A 19,317-nucleotide genomic window follows, 5' to 3' on the forward strand; every position below is an offset into this window, starting at 1 on the left:
ATTAATATTTATTTCTTTGAGACAAAGTCTCGCTCTGTCGCCCAGGCTGGAGTGCAATGGAGCTATCTTGTCTTACTGCAGCCTCCACCTCCCAGGTTCAAGCAATTCTTGTGCCTCAGCCTTCTAAGTAGCTGGCATTATAGGCCTGTGCCACTAGGCCCGACTAATTTTTGTGTTTTTCCATAGGGATGGGGTTTCACATGTTGCCCAGGCTGGTCTCGAACTTCTGACCTCAGGTGATCTGCCCCACCTCAGCCTCCTAAAGTGATGGGATTACAGGCTTGTGCCACCACTCCCAGCCTTGTACACTCACTTTAAATGCTATTTTTATTATTTGTTGATATAAGATAATCCACAAGGACAAGCTATTTTTCATCATAAACTGAAATATTCCTGCAATGGCAGGTCAATACAGGGGAAGGTCTGGACTAGCCATAGCTTTGTGGGAGGCCCAGGTGACTGATTTGAAGGTCACTGGGAAAGACATCCATATTAGTGATGTCAAACTTTGGCTTGCATTAAAATCATTTGAGGGACCTGTTAAAAATGCAAATCCCTGGACCCCATTCACGGCCTTATATCACAAATATTACTCCATTCACTTATTTATGCAATGTGTCTGAGATCTGCCCCAGCCGGCCTGCTCAGAATTACCTCTTTGCTAAATAGACAACTTTCTTTCTTCACTTGATATTGTGTTGGAGCAAAAGTAATTACAGTTTTTGCCATTAAAAGTAATGGCAATTATTTTCGCACTAACCTAATACTTCTATCTTCCTAATGCTGTTTTAAGTAAAAATTATTTAAGATTGTTTGACTTCTATTATTAATCTGTTAACCTAACAATTGTAAAAATCTACCTAAAATTCAAATCCAGCAAGTCACTTCTAAACAGGGAGTGTCTACGGTTAGTTACACTAAACCATATGCCCACAAATTGATAAAGTATTATTCATTTAATGAAACAGTTCCTCTTGTTCTTATTCTCAAAAGTATAAACCATAGCTTCAGGTAGATTTTCTTGCAGCTTTTGTGTGAGTCCACTCATTGTTTTTGACATTATTCTCATTTGGATTTCTGGACTTAGGATTGTATTGGAGTTCTGTTCTCTTTTCTTTCCAGACTTTCTCATTAAGTTTTTCTAACCATTTATCTACCCCCTTCTCTTTCAGCCCCCAATTCCCCTCTTCCTGACATTCATCCAGACTCATCTGTTTCTTCTCCTTTTCCTTTGGGACTTCTAATACCATGTTTTAACACCTGTGACTGTAAGTATCATTCTCTTGACTAGCAGAGTTTACCTTCTCACATCGAAGTTGTTTTTGAAAGGTGGACTTCCGTAAAAGCATCATAATGTCTTTGAAAATTGTGCTGTCTTGAGCTCCTACTTAGTTACAGGCAGGCCCTAAAGACAGAGTGAGGAGACAACATGATGTTTATTCTAGACCACAGCCAAAGCCTGTTGAGTGACTTCCTCCTGGCTGGTCTTCTTCCTTCCAACTCCCCTGACCCCTACCTCGCTCACCACTCCTTCCCCATCCACTGGTTGGGGAGACCTATCTTAAGCTCTAAACTACACATGGGATCACTTAAGGACGCCACTGTGAAGCTCTTATTTACCAGTGAGACTTATTGTCTGCAGCCTCTCTACATGTGTAATACATTAAGTAAAATAGATTTTACTATCTCCTGGCTCTTCCCTTCAGCTAGACTTCTTCTTCTCAGAACTCCTGTCTCACTTTACTTATATTTCTATTATTTAACACATTCTGCCTTGTATCTTTCATATGACTTTCTCCCTACTTACTTAGAGTTTTGATAAAGACCAAGAGCATCTCTTCTTTTGATCTCCAAAGAATTTTGTAAAAGATGGTTGTTCAATAAATATTTTTCAACTGAGCTAAATGTTATTTCAGACAAGGTCAGATATGTTGCCAAGAGCAGATTAATTAGTATTGTAAAATCAAAGTAAATATTTACAAGCAGAGAAGGCCAGGAAGGTGAGGTTGGATGGGGTACCAGGGCTGCACATAAATGACGGAACTGGACCCTGCTCACAGGACTGGTACAGCGATCTTTTCTTTTTGAGCACAAGGTGGCAGGCTAGGTCAATTTCCAGCGTCCCTTATAAGGCAGCTACGTGAGGGTGAAATTTTTTGTCCAATTTCAGAAGCAGATATCTTTTTTTTTTTTTTTTTTTTTAATTTAACTGAGGTTAGTGCAGCTTGATGGCTAAAACATGGCTTTGGATAAGACATGGGCCTCACTCTTGACTACTGACTGTCCTTGTGGATCCCTGGCCTTTTGTGCTTGGACTAATTCCTCCACGTCTGCATCAAATAGCAATGCATTATGGATGCCAACACACTTCTAGTTTCTGTTAACTGGGTGAAAAAAAATATGAACATTGTCAGTGTTTTGAAGAAATATCCATGAACACTAAAGTTTGGAGAGAGGAAACAAAATCGGACCAGAGAATTGAAATATGCAGTTTCTCCACTAGATAGCAGACTATGACAGATGACTTTTGGAAGGGTCCATCTGCATTTACCCAAAGAAAGCATTCATTTTTCTCCATCAGTTCATATTTTTCTTTTACCATGCCAAGTGTTTTTATGTGATCAGACCATTTACATGTAAAACTCTGATATAAACCTGAAATATAAGTAGCAGGTTGATTTCAGTTTATTAATCTGCAATTTAAATTCTGATAGAGTTTTTCTTTTTTTACTTCATTAATTGCCTCCAGTTTTTTTTCCCCCAAAATTGTCTTTTACTTTTTAAAAAACAAATTACTAGGAATAGTTTATTACGGAATTCTGATGGTAACATTGGGTGATATGTTAAGTCTTTCCCTTGATTCTGATCTGTTGTTTCCAGAAGATAGGGAACAAATAGCGGGGGTGGGGGGGGGGAGATATTCCTTGCTTTTAGGTTCTACTTTGCATTCTTTCAAGTTTCTCTCTGTATGTGTATGTGTGCACTCACGAAAACACACATATACTCACACATATTCATATTATTTGGATGAATATACACACAATCTATGTACACGTGTGTATACATACATGTCTATATATACATACAGTCATATATGTATGTGTATATTATGTACATTTGTCTTTGCAATAAATGTCAGGTTAGTGATTGTTTAAGAGTAAACACTCTGAAACCAGACTCCTTGGGTATAAATCCTAGCTCACTGGCAAATACTTACAGATCTGTGTCTTTTTCTTCACTTATAGAATGGGGGTAATAATGGTAATGATATTATAGAGTATTTGTATGGATGAAAGGACTTCACAGGGCATGGCTCATGGTATCTATGCAAATCATGTTAGCCATTATTATTTGTGTATGTTGAGAGTCTGATTTATTCGATAGCTTATATTGCCACTTTCATTTAGTAAATGAAGCACCCTCTATCTACCCAATGTGGGAGTTTAGATTTTTTGAAGGTGCCATAATATATTGACATTGACTTGACTTTTGCTACCTACATTATTTAACTTAATAATTTAGGTGCTGTACAGAATGTCTCAGTCATGATTTCTGTTGTTTGGGAACTTACACGTTAAAGAGAAAATGTGTGCACTTTTATTTCTCTATTCTCTACCTCTTTCTTTTCTTCTCTTGACCTTCCTCATTTGGAGGAATGTAAAAAATGGAGAGGTATATCAATTACAAATTCAATTCAGCTACCAAGAACAGCAGCAACAAAAATTCCAAACAGTCGCTTAAAAAGAGCATTCTTTTTCTCACAGGACAGAGATTCTGGAGGCAGGAAGCTGATGATGGAGCTGGTTCAGTAGCTCCTCTAGGATTATTTTGTCCTTTCCTTCATGGCCACAACGTGACTGCTCCTCCAGGCATCAGGTTCATGTCAAGCCAAGAAAAGGGCAAGAAAGGAGAAAGGGTGGTATACCAGCTATATAAATTCTCCTTATCAGGAGGCACAAGAGCTTTCCAGAGCTCTTCCCCGCTCCCTAACCGAGGAGACTTACGTCTAGTTTCCAGAACAGTGTCACAAAGCCATTATTAGCTGGAAAACCCTCTACACTGAAAGACAAGAGAAAGAAATAGCCTGGAAATGATTTGGGATCAGCCAGTGAATGATATTTCTCAAACTAAGTTTTTGTTTTGGCTTTGCATTTGTGTTTCTCCTCAAATTCTCCCTCTTGCCCTCCCTCTACCCTGTAGTCCTCTTTGTCTGGAAGGAGGTAGAACTGAGAAAAATGAAAACATGGAGATTTGTTTCAGGAGCTAATATTTGCCACAGAATATGTGCAACATGTGCAACAGAGGAAAGAGTGGAAGAAGATATGAAGTAGGATCTCTGTATCAGCACAAATGGAGGTCAGAGGGCAAAGGAAAGGCTGGCTCAAGCAGAGAGGGTGGAGAAGCACAGCTGAGATTTCCCCAGCGGGTCAATTTCATAGGCACTCCCTGTGCTGGAGGCAGAACTAAGCTTGTTGCCTTTGAAATGAAGCACCACAGACAACAGAGTTTCTTATAGATCACTTAATACAAATTATCATCGAGAGATATTGTTTATTTTCTTGTCTACAGAGCAAACGACATAGAAGGCATTTGTGACGTTCACAGACTATTTTTAAATGACACCTACTCAAATGTTACCTATTTCATAAATCTGTAATGACTTTTTTTTTCTTAACAACATTATAGCTTTAATAGAATTTTAGACTGTGACTATTAAGGTAGCAAAAATTCCCCCAAGGAGACCAGGATTCTTGGTTCACTCATTTCTTCACTCTGTCCTCTCTTCACCTGGTCAGCTGTCAGGTGGCTCTCCTGTACATCAACTCACAGGTGATGAGGACTTCAGACCGTCACCCTGCTAGGAACTCCTGGTGGACTAGTCACCATCGCTCTCACTTGAACTGCCACTGTCAGATGACTCACTACTGTCGTCCCTTCTACGGGAACTAAACCTCCTGTTGGAATACGGTTGTCTACCCCAGGAGCCTTTCCCGTGTGGCATACCCTTATTCCGTGTAGAACTATTTTGTCTATGGGGTACATAATGATATTTTCTGCTGTGTGTTATATTCTCATTACTGGGGCCATTAAGGGAATCCATTTCGGTTTTGATTTCATTATCAAGACCACGAGAAGGAATGGGCAGGCTCTGACCTTTGCCCTTACTAGGAAACCTTTGTTTTTCATGTAAGGTTGCTTGGTTCCTATTAGAGTCATCTACACCCTTTCTGGCACTGCCTTTGCCGTTTTTAGGAATTTCATTATAGTTGGTACTTTCAGTTGCATCACTACTGCCTTCTTTTCTTTTCTCTTTTGAGGGTGCAGGAGGGTAATGAAACTCAACCTTCCCTTGGTGAGCATTTTGGCCGCCAGCATCCACTCTGTTTCCTTCTCTTCCAGGGAGTTCCTTAAAATTGGTACTACCCATGATATCGTTGTTGCCCTCTACAAGACTGACATCAACAGCATCTGCCTCTTTTGCAGTTTCATCCCCAGTTCCAATGGTATTTCCGCCATTTTCTTCTCTTTCTGGGATCTCATTATAACCTGGCTCTTTTGTGTCAAGATTAGTACTCTCAGCTTCACTTGGGCCTGCAAACCCTGTTTGAATATCTTTGCCTTCTAGGTCAGGACCAGTAGCTTCTCCTTTACCAGGAATGTCCTTAAAAGGTTGGCCGTCCCCACTGAAAGGAGACATATCATTGTCCCCTCTCTCTTGAAGATCTGTGTAACCGCTGCCTTCAAAATCACTGGGGATTTTTTTGATGTTTGAGAGATGTTTTGAGTAGTCAATGTTGTGTTGAGTACGATGGGTGCTTTTGCTTTTTACTGGAACTTTCTGGACTTGGGAATCTCTTTGAGGCTTCTTTTTATCCTTTGAGTGTGCTTTAGCATAGTTCATACTTGCTGGAATTTTGTTCAGAACATTCTTAGGTTTGTTCTGTTTGTTTTCTTCCCCCAGCAGTTTAATCGCAGTCACTGGCCCCATTATATGTTGCATGTTATTTCTGATGAGAGCTGCGCCATATTCTTCTTGGTCATGTAGTTTGCTGATAGCATCATCTCCATCCTCAAACTGTTTATTCCCAGTTGACTTAGGATAAATTGACATCCTCAGGCCATTGTGAATATTCTCTTTGTTACTGATACTATATTCTTTATTCAGTCTCTGTCTATTTGTGAAATAATTTTGAGATTTACTACTTCCGTTATTCTCACTGGCTTCAGAAAGGGACAAATCTTTCTTTCTTTCCTGGACAATATTTTCTTTAGATGATAGCTCTTGATTTCTTCTCTTGCCCAAATGGTGAAAACCAATATTGTCTTTGTTTTTCTCTTCCTGTTAAAATACAGTTTTCAATAAGAAGTGATTATTTCATGTAAAATTTTAAAAATATAATAATTCTTAGGCAATATAAAAACTATCCACCAGATATTTAATAAAATGGATCTATTAACTCAATAGAGGTTTACTGGTAGAGGTCATTCTGGAATGGTCAAATCAGGTTTCATGGAGAAAGAAGAATGAACTAGGCTTGAAAAATGGGTAATAATCAAATATGCAGAAGGGAAGTTGTGAGAATATGTTAAGAATAAGTGGCATATTCAATTGTTTGGAAGCGGGACACAGTTGAGACATAATATGATTAAGCTTACAGAGTGGGAATAGTGAGTCATTGCAAGTAAAATGGATTTCATATATTAAAATTAGTTCTCTCTCTCTCTCTTTTCTTTCCTTCAATCTGATCATCAGAGGTATTCATCTGCCTAAAGGAGTATTTTCTTTTTCTTTCCTTTCTTTCTTGCTTCTTTTTAAACAGAAAATCTGCAAATAGAAGAATCTTCTGACATTTAAAAGAAAAGTCCCTGGGAGAATAATGAGATGAAAAAGAGAAAGTGGAGCAGGAGAATAAAATATTTATATCTATATTTCAATTCATTCTTTTTTTTTGGTGGGGGAAGGGGCAGGATCTGTGAAGATGCCACTCCATATCTTGGGTTTTATCATTCTTGGGTGCAGTCAACTTTCAGTAAGCTTGGCAGAACAATGCGGTCAGGAAGAAAGAGCTGAGATTGACTGTACCCTATGCCACTCACTATTTCTCTGCAGCATAGGCTAAATATAGAAGTGTCTGAGCATCTGGTCTGGAGATTTCCAGAGAGTGTTGCCATAGAGGAAGTGGAGTGGCTCTAAAAGGAGCAGCGTAGATGGAGTACATACTAGGGACAAATGTGAGTCATACTCAAACAGAGAGAAGTCTAAATTGCCCATGGGAGCTAAGAGAGACTGAGTCACCACTGGGCCCCAGTCAAGACTATACTGATTGAATCCTAAGCTATGGTAGCCAACAGCTTCATTTTAGAATGAAGCAGGGCAAGAAGCATTCAAGTGGTTAGGCAACATTATCCCATGCATGTCTGAAGATTCCAAGTCTTCCTCTTCACTATGGTGTAAGCCATATTTGTCCATTTGTTGCACGGTATGTAGTGGATGGTGTAAGCCACACCTGGATGCCATCTTAGAGGGAGAAGGAGGGGGAGTGAGGATCTGAGCATTTTTAACTAAAAGAGACTGATTTATTTAAATAAACTATTTTAATTATTAGATAACCTTAAGTTTAAACAGACTGAATTTAATTTCTGCACATTCCCTTGCTCCTCCACGAGGAGCTCTTGAGCAACAGAACGATTGATTATAGACAGACTAAAAGTTATTTTTTTCTTTTCACCTCCAAATTGTAGGATGAGCTGGAATATACAATATCCTTACCTAGGCCTTTGAATTGATGAGTAATATGAAATCAACATAAGAGATATTTATTGAGGGAGTGGAACATGGAAGAAATTAGGCTGGGTGCTACATGTTCTATGCAATATCTGGTGATATTCATTGGCAAAGGCAGTGATCCTGAGGGGTATGGAGGGTGGGGGCAGGTCTGTGAGGCAGAGACATCATAACTAATTAGGTCTGCACAGACAGAGTGCCGGAGACTTGTAGAAGATGGAATGCCGGGGTGAAGAATTTGGTTTTATTTTGTAGAGTGTGAAGAGCTAGTGAAAGTTCATAGGAGATTAACAAAATACAAATTAAGGATTTAGGAGGAACAGTGGTAAGAAAGAACATGTAGGAAGCTTTTGCAGTATCCAGTAATGAGATGTAATCACTTGGATTAGGATTATACCAAAGAAAAACATTACAAAGAAAAAAAACCCTTCTTCTGGTGCCCAAGCAGAAAAAGCCTTAATAACTAAAATGGACTGGAATGTTAACATGTAAAAATGAAGACAGGGTGAAAAAGACAAGGACTTTAATGTTAGACGTATTGATGTTAAGGGAATATAGAACCTGAGCTCAGAAAGCAATATACAGTTAGAGATAGAGAATTGGGTATCACAGGCTCTTGGGGGGGTCCCAGTACAAACCCTTCCCAGTTTTCATAGCCTATGGTCAACTCTTCTTTCCTTGAACATCTTATAGGCTAATTGTTTATTACTTTTCAGATTCTATTGTTTCACTTACACGTAGTTGTAATTTTTTCAATAAATTTTTAACTTGAAACTAGTATCCATTTTTCCTGATGCAATACCTAATAAGGTTATTTCCTCTTTCCTATGAAACCCTCCCAACATTTGAAAAAGTTTAGTTTTCCTTCGAACTCACTGGCTGCTTTCTCTTCTCCAGGTTGACACTACAGTTCTCTTGTGCTAGGTGACTACGTTCAGTCCCATCACCTGATGATGAATTCCCTTTGTTTGTGCGGTCCCAGATCAGACCTTGACTCTGATGGGACCTGATCAGCCCCAAGCATGGGGAATTCATCCACTTCCTTGCCTTGACCACAGCGCTGTTTTTACTAATAACAGCTTAATTTTATGCTTTTTGACCACCACTTCAATTTATTGGCTCTTGTCAAGCATGTGGACATCTTAGATGTGTTCATTAAAGATGTCAGAATATACGAGAGCTCCCTAATGGAGAGAAAAAGAGCATGCAGCCAGAAGCTCACAGTATTTGGTCAAGTGTGTAGGGAAGGTAGCAAAGATGGAAAAACCAAATGCAGGCTGGGGTGGTGGCTCACGCCTGTAATCCCAGCACTTTGGGAGGCTGAGGTAGGTGGATCATGAGGTCAGGAGATCGAGATCGTCCTGGCCAACACGGTGAAACCCCGTCTCTACTAAAAAAAAAATACAAAAAATTAGCCGAGCATGGTAGCGGGTGCCTGTAGTCCCAGCTATGCAGGAGGCTGAGGCAGGAGAATGGTGTGAACCCAGGAGGCGGAGTTTGCAGTGAGCCGAGATTGCGCAGGATCATAGGGAATGTGTTGAGTGAAATAGCAGGCAGGAATTGCCAAATAATCTTTCTTAATTCCTCAGTCCAGTGCTCACGAAAGTAGCTGTGCTATGGAAAGAGCACATGCATTAGAATCAGTTGCCTCACTGCCATTTATGGGCTGTGTGATTTTGGGAGCATTATTTCACTTCTCTGAGCCTTAGCTTTTTTAGCTGTAAAATAAAAATGATATCTACCTTTCAGTATTTTGGGACGAATTACATGATTTTTATTAAATAATGCATGTAAAGCATACAGAATTGGGCATAGCCCTTTAATGAATGATAGTTTCTTTCCTAGATAATATTAATGATAGTCATGTGATTACTGGATGCACACATGTTCTCCCAGTCTCTGGACTTCTCTAATATTGGTTGTAGAGGTAGATGAAAATGGACAAACTCTGGACGCCCTGCTCCTGTACTGGCCAATTGTCACCCTCGGGCTGTGTGTTCTGCAAGTTTGTAGCCGTTGATGGGATGTTATCTGGAATAGATTTTGATTGGACTCTCTCTCTCTTTTTGCTCCCAAACAGAGGTACTGTTCTGCTTGGAGGACTATCTGCTTTTATACACATATCTTATTAACTGTTGGAAGTAGTGGGGAAATTGTTGAATCAGCTCACATTTGAATCTCAAAATAAAAATGGCTTTTAGAAGTGCCCTCTACTTTCAAGAAGCTGGCTAATATGTGGTCTGCAAAAGTGCCAATGTGTAATATTTGTAAAATATAATTTGAAATTACTTATTTGTAAAAGTTATGGCATTATTGTTCATTAATTTTTTTAATATTGGTGGGTATATTCTGAAATAAGATTTTGCCATGAGAAAAAAATAGAGATAAACTTTGTAATATATCACTGAACAAAAAGCATTTTAAATATTTGACTTGAGTAATTGAGTCTCGGAAAGTTTTACTTGGACATTTATGTTTTCCTTTGCAATCAAGTTCATTGTTGTTTGTTTACTCATTACTAATATAACCTCTTGAGTTAAACACTAAATCTAGGGTTATAGTAATCTCTTCCTTATTTTTTCTCTCTCTTGTCTGAAGTGGGAAGTTATGTTTTATTTTTGGTGCTTTTCTGCTTTTAAAAAAAGTAACATATACGCTAATGAATTGTGTGCATTTTATTAGAAGACTGAATAGGATAATTTTATAAAAGAAAACATGAAACAACTTTTAACCTGTGGTATATTATGGCTATTTTTGCATTGAAGAAATTATCAAAAAATACAAAGAAACTTTTCTTACATTTGCTTGTGTTAAACGATTTCTGACTGTTTGATGGTCCATGTACCAGTTGGCTGACTGCTTCTCTATGCTCTGCTTTTCGGTCTCCATGCTTTGGTTCCTATGAGTTTTTTCATGGAGAATGGCCTCACCCACTCACTTCTGTTTGCTCAAATCCTACTCATCCTCCAAGGCCCAGCGCAATTGTTTCCATTATGAACGTCAGAGGCTAGGAACTAATTTTTTTCTACTCCAAGCCCCTAAAGCATGATCTTTTTTTCTCTTCTGGATACTACTCACATAGCACCTCCCACATTCTGTCTCGTTTCACAATAATTTCTGTAAGCGCCTTTTGTTTCTTTTCTAACTCTAAGATCCTGGAGAGAAAGAATTTGTTTCTCAGTCGTTTTGTCTCACATAGTATCTTACACACTAGTTAAGAACTCCACATGGATTTGTCAAATGGATATGTTTTAACTTATTTACAGTTAGATGTAGTCTTAGAGATGTCCTCTAAAGGATATTGATGGCAGAAGAAAATAACATTCTGAAGGGAAACAAACTATTGCTTCCATGAGGAATAAAACCAGATTTGGAAAAAGTAAATAGCCCTTTCTCTGATGGTATTTCAAGCTATTTCCAGTCTTTTGGCCAATGAATCTACAAGAAGGGACTGAGTGAAAAGAATTATTGTCATTGCAGTGACAAGGGCCTCATTCTTTTACTTCGGAGCAACCCAACACAGATGGAGTTATCCATGGAATGAATTTAAGAGACAGTAAAATCTGTCACTCATTAGGCCAAAAAGGTTTCTCCTCTTAGCCGTTCCCTGCTGAGATCCCCACCGTCAGAGCGTATGGTAGAATATGTCAAGAAAACTTCCTTTTAAAACGCCAAACATTACTTAAGAAGCAATAACACAGCAGCCCATGGGCACCTGGGGTCCATGAGTATCACACCTGCAGCCTCAGGTCCTGAAGCGGAGCGAGATGTGGGCCGAGGCATGGGTTGGGGATCAGGAAGATTCTGGGACCCAGAGTTTTGTAGTAGAGAGGCTTGAGGAGCCCGGGGAGTGAGGGAAGGGACAAAAAGTGCCAGCCATAAGACAGAAACCCTAGAGCAAGCAAAAGTAAACTTCGCCTCCCCTACATTTTCCTCTAGGGCTAGTCCAGAGTTTAGTCATGCTAAGAATGGTCATTCAGAGATTCAGCGTACCTTTCCATCAGTTTGATTTTTCTTCCCAGGTGACATGTAAACACACTTAAAAACATAATGTCCATGTTTCTCATGGTGACCCTTGTATGTTATCTACAAAAACACAATGTTATATTAAGACACATTTTATCTCTTACAAAGAAATTGTTGGGCTCTCTTTTTAATCCTATGAGAAACTTTAAAACTTGGGTGAAGCTGAATTCTGCCTCTGACAAATGGTAGTACTTCTTGTAACCACAGGAGGGTGTGTGTCAGCCAGCTCCCGAAGACAGCAACTTGTTCCTTCTCTCTTTTCTTTTCTTTTTTTTTTTTTTTTGAGACGGAGTCTCGCTCTGTCGCCCAGGCTGGAGTGCAGTGGCTGGATCTCAGCTCACTGCAAGCTCCGCCTCCCGGGTTTACGCCATTCTCCTTCCTCAGCCTCCTGAGTAGCTGGGACTACAGGCGCCCGCCACCTCGCCGGGCTAGTTTTTTGTATTTTTTAGTAGAGACGGGGTTTCACCGTGTTAGCCAGGATGGTCTCGATCTCCTGACCTCGTGATCCGCCCGTCTCGGCCTCCCAAGTGCTGGGATTACAGGCTTGAGCCACCGCGCCCGGCCTCCTTCTCTCTTTTCTACATAACTCTAAATCTGTTTTCCCTAAGGGCCTGTCAACTGCTTTTTGTCCTAGGGTGGATGGATTTTATTACCAAATTTCTATGGAAATGGAGCATGTGGAAATATTTTCAGGTGGGAGGGGGTGAGAGGACTAGGAGAAAGGCAGGATTTACAATATTCATGTCTGATGTCTAATTGGCAAAACTCACAGCATGAACGTTCAGGCTCTTAAGCTGGCAATGTTGGCCTTTGTAATTTTCAGCTGAGATAAAGTACAGAAGATTGTTAGTTCTTAGAACATAATTTTCTGTGATAGGCAGAAGTAAGCTGCAATTTGGTGGCATGCAAAGCAGGGAGGATTCGTTTAACTGTTTGCATATGGAAAGCTGATTCCATGGACATAGAATTCCCCATTAAGACCTGATAGCTACCTTCCCCTTTACTCCCTTATTTATCATTCTGAGAGCCAAGTGTTTGTCAGGTGCATGTGTGGGAAAATATTGTTTGCTAGTAGCAATGTTCCCAAATTCTTACTCATTTAGCCCCAAGAAGGTTGCCTTGCAAAGCATTGTTTCATATGAAGGAAGAAATCACATTGGAGAGAAAGAAATCTCTATTCACAATGTTTTCCTCTTTTCTGTCACACATGGTGTGTGAATTACAATACCTGATTGACTAGAAAGTGCCAATATTATGTTGTATAATTTTGCACTTCCATTCAAAGTGCCCAAGACTATTTTGACAGTTACACTTTTCTCTTACTGACTTTTTCCTTACAGAGCCGAAGTAGAGTTATTTGAGAAGATGAATTCTGTTTACCCTCTGCTCTTCCACACAGCTTTGCTTAGTTTTCTCAGTCTGCGGTTGAAATGTCTGAAAGGAAACAAGAAACAAAACTTCACCTACTAGAACATTCTATTTCATTAACTTCATTAAACAAACGTTTCATTTATTTTTCTCTCACTGGGTTCTATTATTCAATGTGGAAAATCATTCTAACCAAAAGAAGATTGACACATTCATCGTGTTAATGTTTGTTTCAGTATTACGAAAGACAGTGCCAGCTTTCTGCCCCCAGAGGGAGACAATGCCTTTTCCACTACGGAACTGGATTCAAGCTCAGACAACCGCTAAGTGGGTGTGGCGGGGGAGAAGGGAGGGATGGCACCCCAGATGAAGGAGCTTGGCTGCCATCGGAATCCACTGAAAAAGAAGTTTTCACTGACAAACTGGGAGCTGTTAAATATAAGTGAACTAAAATCAGAGTTTGACGATTTAAATTATATGTGTGCATTAATTATATAAGTTGAGTAATTGTAATATTGAATTAAGGTATGAGGCTGTTGATGGCCCAGGGAGAGTCAAACCATAGCTATTCACATGAGGGGTAGGATCACACCTAAGAATAAAACCTTATTGCTGCCAGGTGTTTCATTCTGAGAAGGAAAAATGGAGGTGGCCAGCAGATTAGGACAAATTCTTTTTCTCGGTTTGACATAAAGTGTCAAAATTTCTTGAGGGTAGCATAGGGTGAAGGGTAGCTATTGAAGCGCAGAAAGGGCAGAAATGAAGAAAGAATAGACCCCGGCAGTTTGTCCCAGGCCTTTGGGCTAACGTTTGTATACCACGGGAAAGCATGCAGAACAGGGACCATAAATCTGGGAGCAAATGTTTTATGAAAGGAATAGATGTAACAATTCTTTAATTCTCAGTATTTTTCATTTACCTCTTTCTTTTAGAAGCTCCTAGCCTATCTCAGATGTGGCACCGGGAACCAGTGGGCGGACTGGGTCGTGTTTGAATGGGTGTGCTACAGTGGAAGCAGGCATCACGGTGGATCAATCATATAAAAGAGAGAACCCCTTAAGGGAAAGATTGAATAAAGAGATAAACAGAAAGAGGGCCACCTAGGCCAGCTGTCACATTTACCTGGAAAGTGTTCTTCCTGAAGAAGCTGTCAGTTTCTATATTTTGTTTAATACAGACAGGTTGTTCCTTGCACTAAGATATTGGGAATGTCCAGGCTTGCTCTAAGCTCCTTTAAATCTCCAGCTCAATCTGAACTGATTCCTTCATTTCCCAAACTCATTTGTCCTCTGTGTTCAGACTGGGTTTGGGTGAAGGAGGCCTGGCATGAGACTGGGGGGTAGAAGGAGAGAAAAGCCAGGGTATGTCCTTCTTTGTTCTTTCTTTTTGGGGCTGCATCTCTAGAATTGGGTACATCTCCTTTGTGGTCCTAGTTCCACCACCCAGTGGCCTAGGAGCAGCACCTTTTTTTTTCCCTCCAGCCCTGAGGGTGGTGGTAACTTTGATCCTTGGGTGGTCTCACCATCCCGGTTGGCCTTTCTGTTCTTCCTTATACTTTATAGCTAGTTTCCCTTAGAAAGTCCCTCTACTGAGCTCTCTGAAGTGGATTTTGTTTTCCGGACTGGACTCTAGCGGAAAAAATCATCTTCAAAATACAAAACTCAGAAGTTTAGAAAGCACCTCCATGGCTGGACTCCAAGGCATAGCAGGCTAATATCTCTATTCCATTCTGGAATATAACAATAGTTATCAATAACACCTTCTATTTATAGGATGCTTTATAGTTTGTAAACTGCTTTTGTACACATAATCTCATTTGAGTCCCAAAGTAACCCTTATAAGATAAGCAGTGGAAGAAACAGAATTATCTACACTCATACAGTTGGTAGTTGCAGTAGAAGTAGAGAAGATATTTTGATTTAAATCTTCTGCCTCAAAGTCCCAGGGTTAAAATAATAAATTTTTCAATGACTAAACATGAAAAAGCATTTAGTAATAAGAGGAAGTGTTCCTAAACTTTATATTAATTATCTTCAAGGCATATTTTATAGTTGTATCCTTTTATTGCATTTCTTATGTTGATTCTTATATAATTGTGTGAATATAAATTTGGACCATTATATCACTCTTCAAAAATATAAAAACAGTGCACACAGTTCTGGAAATTGGATTATAGGAAGAAGAAAGCATAAAAATGAGATGGGCAGAAACTAAGCAAAAGAAAGAAATCATAGTATGGGGTGTCAGGGATCTTCTTACAGAACACACACATACATATGGGTTAGAAACATACTTGACAATATAGAGTACCTAGGTACAGTTTTGATGTATTGTGACTTACAACAAAGTCTTTCTAGTCTAACTGCATGTTGATGAATATTAACTGAATTGCATAGCCTAATAAACATTCGTTTTCTTCCTTTTAAAAATCTTTTAGAGTTTGGCTTGTAATTCCAAGATGTGTGCAAGTGACTGAGTATATACTAGTTTCTTAAACCACCAATCTATCATTTAAAAATTTAGGTAATTACTAAAATGGCATCTTTATACCTGGAAGAAAACATTATATTTCACAATTCACAGTTACAAATGTTGCCTCTGCATCCTTGCTGAGCTGCTTTCATTTGAAATATGCATCCCTCCCTTCTCTCCCCTATACCCTCAGGTAGATGTCTTGGGCTTGAATGTGGCCCTGTAATGGAGATGGCACTGTCTGCCTCTGGGGAGGAAAGCTGGCATCCTCTTCTGATCAGTGGTCACTGAATCGATGTTGACATAGCACATTTACTGGAAAATGATGAGAAAGCCCCACTCCAGCTGTTTCTTGGAATACAATTGCTCAAACGTTTCTTGGAATACGTTGCTCAAAATATAATCTTCAACTGGCTGACTTGAGCTGGGTCAGCAAGACTCATTCTTCCACCGTGAGAGGTGGGAGAGACACCTGAGCCTCTAGGCCTTGATTGAGTGAGGTCTGTGCATGGGGCCTCGCAAATGCGTGCTGTGAGCAGTACAGGCCCCACAGGACTGTACTGCACACCGTTGTTGCACAGAGTGTGTGGAGAAGGGAACACGTTTCCCCAACTTTCACTGCCTTCCGTGTGGCCCTCGGCTGCCTGGACATCCTCATCAGCCTGGTTACCCTACTAGTCACCCACTCACTTGGGACCTATATATAAGTATGATTGGCAATGGGATGACAATTTGTTTCCATGGTTCTCCAACCAAAAAGGTTATTCTGATAAGTTAGGATGCTGCTCAGACATTATCTAATTAGCACTGTGTCTGCATTGCAAAAAATAACTAACACTCAGCATTTTCACAAGATAATTTGGTCACATCCTGAATATTCAACTGGGTGAGTCAGAGGGAAGGAAAGACACACAGGGAAGTAGGAGCTTGATTTGAACTAAGCTTGGGGGTACTCCGTCCCATCTGTAGCCTCACTGATGAAGAGAAAAATCACGAGTAGGATCCCACAGTATTGGGGTGTTGCAAGAAATACAGAAGAGTTCTTGTCTCTTTGCATTTTTATCTATTTGCTAAATCTAGTTGGTTAGCTTTAAAACATTCATGTCAAATTCTTTAAGTTTTCAGGAAAATATTAAAAGGTTATTTTGCCATGTTATAGTTTGAGTCTTTGAGTATCACTCATTAGTATCAGCTGATTTGAAATGCTGTGGCTGCCTCCTGGTTTTCTCAAAAAATCTGGTTTTGGTGTTCCTTACAAGGCAACGTTGTGAGATCTCATAGTTCAGCACACGTTTATTGAGAACCTCCTTGGTTAAGTGTGTTAAGTGCTGGATGCTTTCTGTTTGCTTGGTACTTCTTAAAATAAGTGAATTAGGTAGATGCTACTAATTTAAATAGACATTGCTTGAAAGAAAAACAAATGAAGAGAGCAAGAGATTATCTGAAACATAATTGAATTTGTAAATGCTTACTGGTGCTGCCCAGGTCACACTCAAAAAGAGTAGTCCCACACAGAAAACTCGCATCTTTGAGAATCTCTGTGAAAAGACAACAATATCTTACCACAAAGCATTGCCAGTTATAAACTGCGGCCGTAAGAAGAGATAAAACACATAGGAATATATAAACACCCTTCCCCTTGGCAGTTCAAAATTTCCTTTTGTGTATGTGTGTGTATAGACCATGTATAATTTACTTATACCTGAGTGTGGACATTTTAATCTAGGAGCTTTCATATGTCTAGTTATTCCAATGTGAAAATGAAAATTATTCAATATCATTAAAACAGTAAAGTCAGTTGATAGAAATATATTTTATAGACACATTTATTTGCTGTATCATCAGCTCTTCTTCCTCTTGTCTTTAGAAAGAGATTGTTTAATTATTTGCATAATTCAAAATGACATGAAGTTGATGCAGCAGCCCATAACACACTCTAGGTCTGTCAGGGTAGCAGATTGCACTGTGGGGAAAGCTTATCTCCCTCCGGGCTGGTACCCTAATCTGTGTCTCGTGTTCATTAGCAATGTGTCTGAATTAGTAGCCATTCATGGGCTGGAGAGTGAACTAATTTTTGCAACGCTGACATTAATAGCTAACATTTATTGAATACTAAAATGAGCCAAGCACTGGGTCTAAGAATTTTGCATTCATTCAATTATTTGAGCCTCACAACAACCCTACAAGTTAGGTGGCGTTACTATGCCGGTTGTATAGATGAGGAAATAGACACAAAAAGATCAAATAACTTGCCTTAGAACTCACTAAGGGGCAGAACTGGGATTAGTATTCAGGCAATGTGGCTATAGACCCAGTTTTCTTAATCAAGACTCTCTGCCACCTTAAATAACTTTCTATTCTTTTATCTCATTACAGAAAAATCCATGTGCAGTTGACTTAAAGGCCTATATTGGGTTCAACAAAATAATGTTCAAAATACTAACATTTAGTTACAAACAAAGGTATTTGTTTATGTTTTGGCAAATATGCCAACAGGAACTAGTGAGCTCACTTAAGCAGCCATTAGACTGGAAAAAAGTCAACATGTCTTTGGACTATTGATCTTATTATTATATTATGAAAACAGTAAATTTATACCACTCTGAGATTTCATGAAGAAAAAATATTTTTATGGGAAAAAATAATCTAAATATTCTTGCAATCTTTAAACATCTCAAGGAAAAGCTGGTATTTGGAGAAATAAATATAACTATTAAATATATTCTAAAATCCTAGGCTATGTTTTTCTAAATTAATGGATCTAAATTCTAACTATAGTTGACCCTTCCAAGCATTTTATAGATCAGGACAACATAAGTAATTTATGAAATGATTTAATGCTGATCAGTAGAAATATCAACACAGATGAGGTTTCAAAGTATGAATAAGATCAGATTTTCCTGATTGCAGTTTGTTAAGTGAAGGGATAGAGGAAAATTAAAGTCTGCGTTACTGTGGATCTTGATAATGCTAATAACAAAAAAAGAGAAAGTTGTTATCAGATCATCAATTTTAGTTGATGATTTCTAGAGCATGGTAACACATTTCCTAGTTTATAAAACAAAGCACCAAATAATACATAGTTGTGTTCAGTAGAGAAGATTTTCAAAAGTAATAAAAACCTACTTGGGTGGCAAGCATCTTAAAAACGTAAACAACTACGATATAAAGCTATTTGCTGTCAAGAACATGAAAGCCAAATTACCTGGTATCTTTTACCTTCAGAATACCTGGCTTCTTGTTGCAGGATTAGCAGTCTCTGAGCATTTTGCTGAAATTTAAAGTTTGTTAGAGTTCCCAATGGCCAATCAGCACTGGCTCACTCAGCACTAGCAAACAATTTGTTACAAGTGCCCACAGATAACCATAGGGGGGCGAAGTAATTTTAATCTAAAAATGTGTTTGTGGTAGAAAGCTACTATCAAATGTTCCAGAAAGTGGGATAAACAGAAAATATAAATACCTCAGTTTGGACATCATGTTGTCAGATAATCAAAGTTGATTTCAGGACTGCTAATTAGGACCAACTGAATACCTAACAAGTTTAGAAATGGAAAACATTTTTGCTATCATTTTTTGTAGAAAGTTTATGATGTCAATTTTATCTAAATGAAATTCAGCAACATTTAAGAAAAATGTATTAGGTGCCTACTGTGTGACAGGCA

At 39.0% G+C, this 19,317-nt stretch overlaps 1 protein-coding gene across 2 annotated transcripts; it reads right to left on the bottom strand.

The window, feature by feature from the left end:
* Positions 1–4,506: 4,506 nt before the first annotated feature.
* MEPE (matrix extracellular phosphoglycoprotein) lies at positions 4,507–17,178 on the bottom strand. 2 transcript variants are annotated; one of them, XM_023198074.2, is made up of 4 exons: positions 17,125–17,178; positions 13,193–13,246; positions 11,780–11,872; positions 4,507–6,340 (listed from the first exon to the last, which is right to left on the bottom strand). In XM_023198074.2, exons 1-4 carry the CDS (start codon positions 17,176–17,178, stop codon positions 4,877–4,879), a joined length of 1,665 nt encoding a protein of 554 aa, XP_023053842.2. In that variant the 3' UTR covers positions 4,507–4,876. The 2 variants fall into 2 exon arrangements, with proteins under 2 accessions (XP_023053842.2, XP_023053844.2); XM_023198076.2 differs by lacking the exon at positions 11,780–11,872.
* Positions 17,179–19,317: the final 2,139 nt, after the last annotated feature.

The sequence above is a fragment of the Piliocolobus tephrosceles genome, chromosome 3 (assembly GCF_002776525.5).
Source record: "Piliocolobus tephrosceles isolate RC106 chromosome 3, ASM277652v3, whole genome shotgun sequence".
NCBI classification, from domain to species: Eukaryota; Metazoa; Chordata; class Mammalia; order Primates; family Cercopithecidae; genus Piliocolobus; species Piliocolobus tephrosceles.